General features: G+C 37.9%; 1 protein-coding gene across 2 annotated transcripts; it reads left to right on the top strand.

Moving 5' to 3' along the window:
- Positions 1 to 534: 534 nt before the first annotated feature.
- LOC115452745 (lipase member H-like) lies at positions 535 to 9901 on the top strand. 2 transcript variants are annotated; one of them, XM_037442474.1, is made up of 9 exons: positions 535 to 617; positions 2454 to 2621; positions 3152 to 3323; positions 3907 to 4055; positions 4665 to 4763; positions 6016 to 6162; positions 7004 to 7196; positions 8975 to 9106; positions 9786 to 9901. In XM_037442474.1, exons 2-9 carry the CDS (start codon positions 2576 to 2578, stop codon positions 9841 to 9843), a joined length of 996 nt encoding a protein of 331 aa, XP_037298371.1. In that variant the 5' UTR covers positions 535 to 617; positions 2454 to 2575; the 3' UTR covers positions 9844 to 9901. The 2 variants fall into 2 exon arrangements, with proteins under 2 accessions (XP_037298371.1, XP_037301876.1); XM_037445979.1 differs by having other exon boundaries at positions 551 to 569.
- The last annotated feature ends 4194 nt before the right edge of the window (positions 9902 to 14095 follow it).

Raw genomic sequence — 14095 nt, 5'->3', positions numbered from 1 at the left:
TCTGACATTATTATGAAGTAAACAGTAAATTATTTAACTCCAACTAGAGTAATGTCTTAAAGGGGTCTCTACGTGTTGGATCCAAGCATTGCCGGTTTTTATATTTTTTATGAGTTTAAACCACTTTATTTCCGCCGCCCCAAGATAGGTTTATGTATGTATGTAAGTTTCTAAAATACTTAATAATTTTCCATTTTATATTATGGAAGGCATTCAAGTTAAATTCACGAATGATTAATCAAATCGAGTGAGCGTCCTCTGAAATCTGCCGCCTCTAAGAGGCTGTCGCCCATTGACCGCGGCCTATACGGCCTATTTGGACTGGATCTTGCTTTACAAAAGTCCAGCCTTTATGCCGTGATTTCCCACAGGAAAGAGACAACATAATCACCAAGACGTTTTTCAATAAATCTTGTTAAATTTCAATAATTGAATTGATTCTTAATTTGGCTATAGTCGTTGACGCCGAATAAGGTTTCGGTTCGTATCTTTAGATTTTTTTGTAAATTCAGTTAGTTTTCGCGCGGCTTGAGTGCGGTTGTGATTTAAAATGTGTTCATGAAAATATTGTGAATATCGATACATAGTATTTCTGCAATTTATATAGTCTAAATGAAGTAGGAAAAATATTTTAGTGCTTAATTAGAAGCTATATTACCATTAATATTATATACTTGCTGATGGTAGGATATATTATATATCCGTCCGAATAGCGACCGTACACAAGCTGTAAAACCCGTCATAGTGGCCCACGTGTGTTGCGTTCCGGGATTTGTGTATATCCAGTTCCAACAGGCATAATTGTGTCGACTGAGGGGTAATCATCTCTCGTCAGTCGACATTCTACTTCACATACCATCAGGTGCAGGCGATCAGTTTGCCGTTAGTGAAAAAAAAAAGAAATAATTGTATTGTGATATTGCACAATATAAAAAAAAACACATTGATGATGTGACTTGTTTAGCTTTCTTTGGTTATATTATGAGAGCCGTTTAGTTATATTAATAGATGCTCACCATCGTTATATATATACTATGTATTAGATTTGGCGTACCGAACATTCACTGTGTTTAACTGAATTGAACTGCAATCCATTCAAACTGAATTTAGTATGGTCAATATTGACAGCTTGTGGTTGTGTACGGAGTGGCGCTCATGATAATATAGTAACTCGAGTCCAAGTGTAAATCTGGATTTGAATAAAAAATATTAGTCAAATAAGTAAAATTATTTGTCGTTCAAGTGAATAAATAGGTTATAACAGTGACGTTTTGGTTGCCATTTCAGTTCAGATTTTGAACAAGTAGTTTATATGGACGTTCGTGTCTATACAATATACATCGATGATTATAACGTAGATAATTTTTTTCGAAAAAAAATGTCGCTTTAGTCAATTCGCTTTTTAATCATCGATATATTAAAGAATTAATCTACATACATACTAATGTAAATACGAAAATAACACGTCTGCTACTTTTCATGACGTTTCTAATCTCAACCTCCAATTCGATTCCGAGAATGATACTCGTCTTGTTTGACTTTCTTTGGTTACATTATGAGGGCCGTATTAAGACGCAACTCAACTTCACTCTCAAGTGCGATATCTACTGAGACGCTGTGAAATTTAAGTCAGCATCTTAAGACTGCTATTTAATAGTAATTTAGGTCATAAATAAAATAAATAAATAAAATGCTTTATTAATCACGTAGGCGAGTAGGCACTTATGATAAGTCAAGGTACACGACAATATTTAATTATTACTTAAATAAAGTAGCTTATAGAAAGCAAAGACAATTTATATTGAACATAAAATAAATGAAAGATTATTATAGACGTGTTTTGGCCGCGGAGTTTTGTTCATTAAACAACACCGACTCAGTTGAGTACGAGCACTTAAATCACAACTTAAGCTTCGTCTAGTACATTGATTCCCAAACTGGTCCCCCGCGGGTCCACGAGCGACTTAACGGGGGCCTACATTGGCGTGACTAAAAATGGGGTTCCACAATTCGTAAGGGGTCCACGAAAATTTATCTGGGTTGATAGTAATGTACTAAATTGTTGGCTTGACTTCAACTAGAATGTAGGCAGATAATATTGATAGGGGTCGTAAGGCACGGTGACAACTCCCCGCGACAGTTGAGCGGTAGTTGTAATGCACTTACTAGAAACCTAAAAAAAATTGTCCAAAGTAATGAGCAGCATTGAAAGAGTTCTATGAGAAAAGAAAAATTGGGAATTTCTAGCTTCTTTCTATTAAATGATTCAATATATTAAACGTTTACTTGAAATCCTATTCAAGTTCGAGATAGATTTACTCTCAGTATGTTATGAGTCATTAATATTTTAGAGTATTAATAAACGCCTACTTGAGTTTCTACTCAAAGTTCACATTGATTTAGCATTATTTTGTGAATGATTATTATCATTATTGTCTTCATTGATTATTAAGCTTGGATTTTGCGAATCATCATTATCATCATTGAGTATTAAGCATGGATTAATAGATAACGATAAATCATAATCTACTATTAAGACTATAAAATACAATTCTGCCGGTATTAATTGTGCAATATGGCGATGCGTGTGTTAGTAGTTATTGGGATAGCAATCGCGACAGGTTGGTATTATACCATTTATACATATTATAAAACAATTAGACTGCCTTGGTGGCGTAGTTGTACTGCATGCGCGACATAAAATGGCGGGCAAAGTGTACCTGGCCTTTTCGACTGGAATCCTCATTTCATTAAATTATCATATGAAGTTTAAATTACTTTACTGCATGGCACTCATCTCTCTATTATATACTGTCCCACTGCTGCACGGGCCTCCTCTACTACTGAGGAGTTATGCCTTAGTCCAGTGCTGTAGTGTAGGCAGACTTCACATACCCTTAAAATTCTTATAGAAGACTTTCCAGGTATACAGGTTGTGCACGATATTTTTCTTCATTGTTAAAGCAAGCGATAATTCACAAAGAATAATTATGTAATATACTTACCCATAACTCTAGCAAAGTCAGAGGTGTGTATGGGTTTTGAACCTGCAGACATTCGTGTCGGCAGTCCGTTCCACTGCCAATTTCCTGCTGCTTGATAAACGATTTTCATTTTAAGAAATTGCTTTAATATATCAAAATTGTCACAGCGAGGGCGAGCCAAGATGCCGTCCTAGCGAGGCTAGACCCTGGACCACGGTACCAATACGTTTCGGGAGAGAATGGAATCGAACTCCAGGACTTGTGGCTCAAATCCAGAGACATTGAGGAGGCTGGGTACTACGACCCTGATTATCATAATGGGTATCATCTATTCACCAGGTAACAAACTTTTTTATTGCTTTGAATGACGAGACGAGCCTGTCGTTCGCCTGATGGTAAGCGATACGATCCATAAACAGTGAACACCTTGAATTACAGAGTATTTTTTGGTATTCCACTACGCTCGGCATCCTGAGACATGAGATGTTAGTTAGTAAGGTGCATTAGTTACACTGGCTACAATATCCTTCAAACCGGAACACAAGATCGACTAGACACTGCTTGGTAGAAATAGTAATGCGGTGGTACCTACCCAGACGGACTCACATATGAGAAACTCTTTTTAAGCCAACTTAAAAACAGCAGGAAGTATTCAAATAGACGTGTATTTTTTTATGTATGCGTCATTCAGTTTGTGTCGCTCCAATGTCGAAGTGCCGCGTTATAGTTTTAGAAAGTTGGCTTTATTTGAGCGGCTCCTACTTGGAAATATGCCGCCCCTAGGCAACGGCTGTGTGGCCTATAAACCTATCTAGTACTGCATCTCTCATCAGTTGACCCTATCTCAACCCACTTCGCACACCAACAGTTGCAAAAGATATTTACCATGACCAGATAAAAAAATATATTTTCTACCTTTCAGGTCCAACCCGTCAACCAGCCAGCCTCTACCAAGAGGATATAAGGATACGTTAGCAAAGTCTTACTACGATCCTAGGAAGAGAACAATTGTGTTAGTTCATGGATGGCAGAACACTCCTACTTCCCAGTTTCATGTTGTTTTAATACCAGGTAAGAGGAGCATGGTAATGCGTACTAGGCTAGTGTGGATTGAGGTCTAAACCTTCTTAGTAGTAGAATACCGTATTCTATATGGCAGGTTGAGGGTGCGAAAAGTTCGCCGAATTCAATGAAAGGCCTGCCACTGAAACCTCTGTAAATGTTTTTTCTAGAGTGGGCAAAGACCACATGGTGTAGCGTAGTGGGGCCGAAGGGAGGGTGATGGCGAGAGCGCCCCAAGCGGCACGTTAAGGGAGGGTTACATATTTGGGTAATCCACCTGTCTAGGTACCACTGCAATGTCTATTTCTGCCGCCAAGCAGCAGTGTGTAGTCAATTGTGTTCCGGTTTGAAGGACATTGCAGCCAGTGTAGCTACTGGACGTAATACGACTTAACATCTCATGTCTCAGGATGGCGAGCGCAGTCGATTACCAAACAATACATTATAATTCAAGGTGTTGGATGGTGTTTCTTCTATTTTCACTAATTCGGCTGGTGCCGTGTTAACTACGCCCTTTTAATGCCAATAGTTTAGGAGAGTAAGACGGTAAATAGTATTTTCCACAAAGATTTCAACACTCAACGTTGATTTATGTAAACACCTGTCATATTTTGTTAGCGTTCCTGGAAGCTGAAGATGTGAATGTTATCATGACGGACTGGAGTGTTGGAGCTGCCGGGAACTACCTGCCAGCCTTGCTGAACTGCATCAGGTCTGGTGAGTACACCAAGTCTTTTAACCTAGGGCCAGTTGAGCTTTTCGGACTTCAAGGTATAAAAATAAGTATTGATTTCGAGGATATTATTTTTGCTCTAAACTTACAACAGTATACAACCCTTTATCGCTACCGTCACTTAGGGGTAGAGTGAAAAGTTTGTTAGTTTCACCGGTCTTTCGGCCCAATGTCACTCGAGAATAAAGCATACGAGCGAGCATTGGACCGAGCCCCTCTGTATACCACCAGCATACCAACCAAAACCCGCTGTGGCCTTGTTCGGCGCATACGGGACGGGCCCGGAGTATTTTGTTGCACTGAGATAGCTGCGTGGAACCCAGGTGTTATTTTATTCCCCACGGGGAGCATATTACCGGAATAAAATTCTGTGGCGGTACAATCGATGCATACACCGCCATCTCGTCAACATCGCCGGAACTGCAAGAGGATCGATGCAGTGACACAACTGCAGTGACATCACGATAGATGGCGACATCGGTCCTGAATCACGCTTGCACATTTTGCGCAACGTGCAGCATATATATCACCTCCGAATATGAACCGTCGGAGGGGCCGCGGCCGGTCAGGCGCAACATCTGCCTGACTGGAAATCTTTCCCTTCCATAGAGGAACGCAACCATTTGTTCCTCTACAGCAGTGTTTAACTTTACGCCGCTAAAAGTCTATACAAGGTCATTTTGACATCGCGTTACTAAATGATACCACATACTTATTTACTTGGAAATAATATTTTACAATAAGTTACTTGAGCCGTAGATGTAAAATAAAAAAATGTGTAAGTTTCGAACAAAATAAATATTAATAAAAAGTAATTCTAATTGTACGCGACCTAAAGCCACTACAACTCTTAGATAATTCGTTGCAGTGTCAATATCATTCTTTCAGTCAGAAATACACTCACGCATACGCCATATTCGCATTAAACTACAAAATTTAAAAAAAAATCAGAACTTAAAACCAGGATTTTTCGTGAAAATATTACTTATTAATGAATAATTTTTGGCATAATGTCAGCAAAGGTGAAGACCAGTATGTAGTTTCATTTAGTAATGCAATTTCAAAATAACCCTGTATATTAACCCAGCGCATTGTCTATCCATGTGTCAAAATTCCAAATCCGTTCAGCAATTTTTGCGTTTACTTCTAACACATATATCCACCATTTATATATAATATAAGTCACATAAGATAAAAAGTAAGAAATCAGAATTTGATACAAAAAAAATATTTCAGGTGAAAGTGTAGCGAAGTACTTGCAGTGGTTGGTAGAGGAGAGTGGAGGGGACCTGTCCCGCTTCCACCTGGTAGGGCACAGCCTGGGGGGACACCAGGTCGGCATCATCGGCAGGAACCTCGGCGGCGTGGTACCTTACATCACTTGTGAGTTTATTAAAATAATTAGCGCATAGCGGCCACCGTACACGTGGTGTTAAAACCCTCCATAGTGGCCCACGTGTCATTCCGGGATCAGCCTGTGTATATCCAACAGGCATAACTGTGTCGACTGAGGGGTAATCTCTCGTCAGTCTATTCTATTGGACTATACTTACCATCAGATGCAGTACTATCACTTTACTGTGCAAATAAAAATATCCCTTTATATATAACTATTAAAAATTATAACAAACTAACGCCCTTATTCATAAACGTTTTTTATCTAAGGATGGAGTAAAGCTGTGATAACAAGTCTGTTCCTCAGTGCCCAACGCCACTGGGAAGCAGACATAGAGCCGTTGTGATTGGCTAATATTGAGATACAACAATATTAGCCAATCACAACGGCCCTATATCTACGCACTGCGAAGGCTGCCATGCCGTCAGCACTGAGAAACAGACTTGTTATCACAGCTTTACTCCGTCCTTAGATAAAAAACGTCTATGAATAAGGGGGTAAAACTATAACTGTACGTTAAGACGAACACCTCATCAGAGTCACGCCTTTTATCCCGGAAGGGGTAGGCAGAGGCACAACTCAGCCACTGTCCGCCGTGTATATTCCCGTGATGCGATGTGCGAGCCAATCGCCATATCAGGCACAAATTCTCGACGTCATCCTAAAACAATCCATCCCAACTCAGGAATCGAACACGAAACCTTAGCACAGCAGTCGTACCCAATACAACTACACCACCTATACAATCACACACTTCCCTCTGGAAAATACTAAGTAGGTACCTAACACCGGTGCACACATCATCCCGCATTCCTTAATCTATTTCAGCTCTCGACCCCGCTCTTCCTGGATGGATAACTAATCCGAACCGCTTCAAAGCTGACGACGGTCTTTACACCGAAGTAATGCACACCAACGCTGGAGTGTCAGGGTTTCTCACCGCGCTAGGGCATGTCGACTTCTACCCTAATGGTGGAGTTAACATGCCGGGCTGTGCGGACAGGTCGTGCAGTCATCATAGGTAAGGGATTTGTAAAATGTAGTGATACCATCGGCCCTGTATTGTACACTGTCCCACTGCTATACAGGCCTCCTCTACTAAGAGGGATTAGGCCTTAGTCCACCACGCTGTAGTGCGGGTAGACTTCACATACTCTCAGAATTCTATAGAGAACTTCTCAGGTATGCAGGTCTCCTCATGATGTTTACCACCGTTAAAGCAAGCGATAATTCACAAATACATAACTTTACAAAAGTCAGAGGTGTTTCGGTTTTGAATCTGCGGACATTCGTGTCAGCAGTCCGTTTCACTTCCAAGTGTCTTTGTTTATTTTACTTGTTACTAATATAAATGCGTAAGTTAGACCTTTGTACCCTAAGATGTTTTTATTACATAGATACGTTGTCCGAGCTCAATACTGGCAAGTCGAAAATAAGGTAATTGCCCGACTTAACGGCCAATGAGCGTGCGGCACTAACGTTGTTACGTAATTGTCGATATATATATCCTTTTCTAACGAATGTATGCTGCATCTGTTTATTCCTTCTTCGAGTCAATTTGTAATTATATGTACAGGTACGTGACTATATCAAATAGTGCGCCGTTTTTATGTGCCATTTTGTTAGTGTATGACGCGTCTATTTGTAAAACGTCATTGTTTGTACCTATGGATGTTGTAGTATGCATACCACACGGTCATATCTGTCATAGCACCACACGGTCATAGCGGCACGGCATTATAGAGAAATGCACAGGCATTTCTCTATAATGCCGTGCCGCTGCCTCTTTTCCTTTCACATCCCGCGCACACCGTCTCTTGTCACTACAGTTTGCATCTTCGTTGCCAATACGAATTTGGAGAATTAGGTTATTTGCGTTTGTGTTTTGTTTTGAAAATATTATTTTTGTAAGTTTATTTGTTATGTTTGGACTATTTTTTTACAAAAAATATTCATTTATTAAATTATTCTATTAATAAATACGTAATAACATATATAGAAACATACATTAAGGGCATACATTTAGAAATAAGCGGCGATATCCTAGTTGGGTGTGGAACGGACTGCCAAGACGAATGTCCGCAGGTTCAAATCCCAAAGGCACACACCTCTGACTTTTCTAAAATCATGTTTGTATTCTTTGTGAATTTATCGTTCGATTTAACGGTAAAGAAAAACATCGTGAGGAAACCTGCACATCTAAGTTCTCTATAGGAATTTCGAAGGTGTGTGAAGTCTACCAATCCGCACTAGGCCAGCGTGGTGGACTAAGGCCTAATCCCTCTCAGTAGTAGAGGAGGCCCGTGCTCAGCAGTGGGCAAGTATATAATACAGGCCTGATATTATTATTATATTATTATTATTTAGAAATACTTAAATTCAGTCACTACAAAAAAGACACCCACTGGTGGTAGCATTTACTCAGAAGTTATAAAACAAGCCCATAGTGTTGAATTATATTTTAAGACTTAAAAACGAACACTAGACTAGTGGTAGATCTCTTGTATGTCAAGGTCCACCTGGGTAGGTACCACCGCAATGTCTATTTCTCCGCCAAGAAGCAGTGTGTAGTCATTGTAGTGTTCCGGTTTGGAAGCATTGTAGCCAGTGTAATAACTGGACATAATAAGACTTAACATCTCATGTCTCAGGATGGCGAGCGCAGTAGAATATCAAACAATACTTTTTAATTCAAGGTGTTGTTAGTTTCCACTGTTTATGGATCGTATCGCTAACCATCAGGTGAACGGCAAACTCGTTTCGTCATTAAAAGCAATAAAAAAACCTTATATTTTTCAGATGTAACTACTATTTAGCAGAGTCTTTAAAGGGCAGGTTCCTGGGCTCCCAGTGTGACAATTTGGCATCGGCCCTCATTGGAGACTGCGATGGACGCACTCTGAACATGGGCGGTCTCACTCCTAAGCCTGAGTAAGTTTACTTATGGCTGAATGATACTAGCGAACTAAAATTTTAATTTTATTCATCTAAAGTATTGCTGTCTGTTAGTCACATTATATTTACTTTGTGAATGTTGTATCTGTAAGTGGCATGCATATCAGCCAACAGGGTATTTGACTTAAATAACTTTTATAAAGTTTGTACGTTGTATAAATTATTAAAAAGAAGAAATCTGATGAAAAATCTACAAGTTATAAGCCATTGAAATTTAGTAGTACGACTGAGTGTCAAAGAACAGAAAAGAGACGGAATACTTGCATGTGACGTCAGCGGACATTATGATACGTGCGAAAGAAAGAGATGGAGCGATATCCACGCCTACTCCTGCACGTAGCAATATTTGAAATTTGAATTGCTGCCTCATTTCTTATGAAACTTTAATGCTGTTTTCACAGAAGGATTTCTTTTTTGTACTAATTGCTGTTACATATTAAAAATGCATATAATCAAACATAGTCAAATAACTTATTGTCAATACGCAATGTTTTTTTAGATTTAAGGATATGTATGCTGTTTTTATACCTTTAAAAACAAAAAGACTTAGGACATTAGCCCTATAGATCGCATTTCCAGGGCATAATTTTCATTATAAATAGTTTTTTCACGCTTGAGTCGTATTCACTGAGTTTTAAGTTTAATTTTGTTGCAGGTACACTGGATTATACCACGTCGAAACTAATGCGTACTCGCCGTTCTCCAAAGATTAAATTATTTAATATTAAGACATGTTTTATTTATTTAAATGTATAAAGAAGACTATCTAGCAAGGATGCGCTGTATGTATATTTCCGCGAACAAAAAAATCTACCAGTTTCAATTTCACTACCATTGGCAAAGGGTCCATAATATGAAGGAATGGATCCCTTCTAGCCGAATTTCGGCCACGGCTGCCAATCTCAACGGAGATCAGATAGGAGATATTATAGTGCACAACCATGCAGTGGCGGTATTTTCATAGAAGCCCAAAAGCCTGGCTTGCCCTAAAATTATTTACCTAAGTAAACTGAATATGGAACAATAACCATAATTTTATAAAACAATTTTCTTTAAAATATAAAACATTCGCGCGCTATGTCTTGCTGGACTGCATCGGTTCGCCTCGAGCGCACCTACATACACACTACAGCACCTAACACACTACCACACCCACACCGTATCAGTATACACACATTTTGTTCATAATACCAAACACGCACACAAAATATATTCAACACTCTCACTCTCGTTGGGTTTTACGAGGCTTTTTGCATCAATATTTCCTTCTCTCTCGCACTCATGGATAGAATATGGCTCAAATTCTACCACATATGTATAGCTGTAGTAGGTAGGTTTCTATATCAATCTGGGCCTTATTCTGTATGATAGTGTAAACGCGTAACGCGGCCGTGTCATGTTATCTTCGAGAAATGTGCGTGGAGTAGTATTCTGTAAGCCAAATTTCTACAGTCCTAAACATGATGCGTTGTGTTACGTGCTTAGATATTGTATAAAATTCGAGGTTGCCAAGTTAAACTTCCTTTTATTATAGTAGCATTTGTTCTTATTTAAATTATTAATCTTTTAAATTATTATGATTTTCTAATGATTTTAGTATTACTTTATTTAGAATTGCATCATTATGATTATTGTAATGTATTTGCACTATAATTTTACGTATCAAAAACTTTTTGTCACGTTTTGAGCAGTAATTTTCTAGATTTTTTTTGTCGGAACTGGCAATTAATTGGTTAAATAACAATAATTTAAAAATTAATTTAGAAAAAACAAAAATTATGTTCTTTAGTCAACGTTTAGCAGAACCACCCATTAATATTAATTACCAAGGAACAATTATTAATAAAGTAGATACAACCAAATTTCTAGGTGTAACAATTGATAAAAAACTGAATTGGAAAGCACACACAGAAGAACTAAACAAAAAAATTTGTTCCTCTGCTTATGCCCTGCATAAACTGGCACCTATAATCAGTACTAATGCACTCATCACTGCATATCACGGTATTGTTGGCTCTGTCCTAAGATTTGGCATAATTTTTTGGGGTAATTTTACCAATAAAGAGATGATTTTTAAATTACAAAAAAGGTGTATTAGAGCTATGTTCGGCCTGAAAACAACTGAAAGCTGCAAATCGTACTTCATTGAGTATAACATTTTAAGTCTGCCTTCCCTTTTTATATATGAAGTAGCTAGTTTCGTCCACAGCAATTCAAAATTATTTATGAAATTATCAGATGTCACAATAAGAAATCTTCGCGACAAAAAATAGACTATGTACTGTAAAATCAAACACGGCATTAAAGCATAAAAGTATATTTTGTTTGGCACCAATAATTTATAATAAAGTCCCTAACAATATTAAACAACTACCGACCATACAATATAAATTCGCCCTTAAAAAATACCTTCTACATAAATGTTATTACAGCCTATCAGAATTTTTATATGATGAGAATTAAACCTTACAAACACAATTCTGTATAAAATAATATTTAAATTAATTAAAATCACGATGTTTCTTCTAACCATAATATCTACAAAATGTTTCTGAGAACTATTATAATAACTATATTGTATTAGCACGTTTTATGGTAAATATAAGCTATGCGCCTATGCGCTAAATATAAATTTTGTACGCCGTAAAAGGCAAAACATGTAGCTACTTAAAAAAAAACTGAAGATCATGTATAATTTTATTTACACACTCATGTTTTACAAAATAAATGTGGGGCGTAGGATCGGCACAGAACGCCTTTCCGTCCCCACAATGTGTGCTGGATTGCGTGAAGGGAGGTGGCAATGCCAATTAATAAGGCCCGGGAGGTTTTTAAGCGTATATTCACTTAATTCACACACGTAAAAACAATACAAGGTTCCGGCGAACACACTGTAGCGGCGTACGTTTCGCAGTGCAGCGTGAGCGGTGCGGCATGCACGTCGCTCTCTCCTTTCCTTGCACTTGTTCCTGGCTGGAACACTTCAGGGCTTCTTGTTTTTCTTCCTTTTCTTGAGCTGATTTGTACTGGACCGAACCGAACTGATTGGAACACACTGAATGCCAAAATTGCATTCACTTATATATGACCCGGCTATCCCGTAGGGAGAGCCGCCAAAAATAGAGCCTTTTTGTAGCCTCATTTTCACTTCCTAGCTCTTACTTTTTCACAAATAAAAGTTGGACCTCTTAAGTCCCCTATACGAAAGTTACACTGTTTTATAGGCAAATCAAATACCTATAATTACGCATAAAAATAATATGCCTATGTGCGATACAAGAAAAGTTACATTAACAAAACACAAGAAAATTATCCATAATCGACGCACAAAGGCCTTAAAAACGCTATTTACTACGATACGAATTTATATACAATGTCCCCGTTTATGATATGGGGTAGGCAAAAGCTAAAACTATATCTATGTAAAGTTCCTACACTGTCACTTTAATATCTCGGTCGTGAGATCGCTTTATAACATACCACTAAAAAACAGTGACACACACGTGCGCGGGCGCATTGTCCGTCCCTCTCTGGGTGTGTCGTTTCGCTCGACACACCTACTGCGCATGCGTGAGTGCGCTGTCTCTTTCTTTAATATGTGCGTCCTGCACAATAAATATCTTTAACATCAGTTATTTGTTTTGATTGAGCCGGTGATACATTTTTAAGTATTTGTGTTTATTAAGTTTTTTATTTCTTTTAAACATTTAAGTACAAAGTAAATTTGTGAAATGTTTTTTTTTGATGGTTTAAAGTGTGTGAAAAGTTTTTATCGGCGAGAATAGTTAAAGTTGTGAGGTTATGGTGAACAACAACTTCATACTAGCTGGCGAGTGGCGCGAAATGTACGACTTCAAGAAACTATAAGGTATTAAATTTAAGCTAAAAAATTTACTCCGGCAAATTAAATTTTTTTATTTTATATATTTTAACTATTTAAAGTCATAATCGGTGGTCTAATTAGTGCATCATAAAGAAATATTGTTAATAAACGATAATATAACTTAGTTCTTACAACATATTCTAACGTACAGTGAAATAGCTGTCACCGCTGTCAACCGCATTCAACCGTCTCTTGGATTCAAACAAAGACTATTATAATTATCTGGCGAGTATTGTTTTAATTGTAACATCTGACACTACACTACATTCATTACTTTGCTCACTATTAGTGAACCACGTCAGACTCACACAGGCAAAGCTCCAGTCTCTTTCTATTTGACAAAAGTGGAAATAGAATTGATGACTAGCTAAATATCTGCCCCAGACAACAGCATACTACACTCAACTAAACATAGTTACACGTATTTAGTGTTTTGTAGTAAATTTATGTCTTTGCGTCTACCCTCCCTCTAAATTTTGTGACTTCTTCTCATTGTATTCTCCAAATTTTCTGTCCATTCTGTTAACTTTCAGTTGTCCCAAACTCAACACTACATTATGCAGACCCGTAAAGCCGCAGCTCAGGAAACTGAATTCAAGCTGAAGATGGCTCTTAAAGAACTGAAGGCACACAAAGACCAGTGCCAAAAACTCCTACAGGAACGCGAGGAGAGTGAGGAAGAGGTCACTAAAATAATTAAAAATAATACCTCCCTAAAGCGCCAACTAGTCGAGCTACATCAAGAGTATGAGTTGATTGCGGGAGGAACGTAACAAACTCCAAGCGGTGATAGATACCTTCACTAATTGTAGCATATTATATGAAGAGGCTCTGTGTAAAATTAGGGAGTTAGAATATCAGTTAAATGATTCAAATGACAAAATTAGTAAGTTTAATAGTGATAAGGAACTAATTGAGGTATCGGTGAACCAAAGCCTTTATGAAGAACTTGTCTGTAGTGGCTCAAATCCCCTCCCACTGAAATCAAACTCAATTATTGACCTAACAAATGATAATTCAGTGGTAAATAATACAATTTACTCAAAAAATGACAACTTACATTGTCTCAGTCACAATAAATT

This window comes from Manduca sexta, chromosome 1 (assembly GCF_014839805.1).
Source record: "Manduca sexta isolate Smith_Timp_Sample1 chromosome 1, JHU_Msex_v1.0, whole genome shotgun sequence".
NCBI lineage: Eukaryota > Metazoa > Arthropoda > Insecta > Lepidoptera > Sphingidae > Manduca > Manduca sexta.
This window is presented reverse-complemented; position numbering and strand designations above follow the sequence as displayed.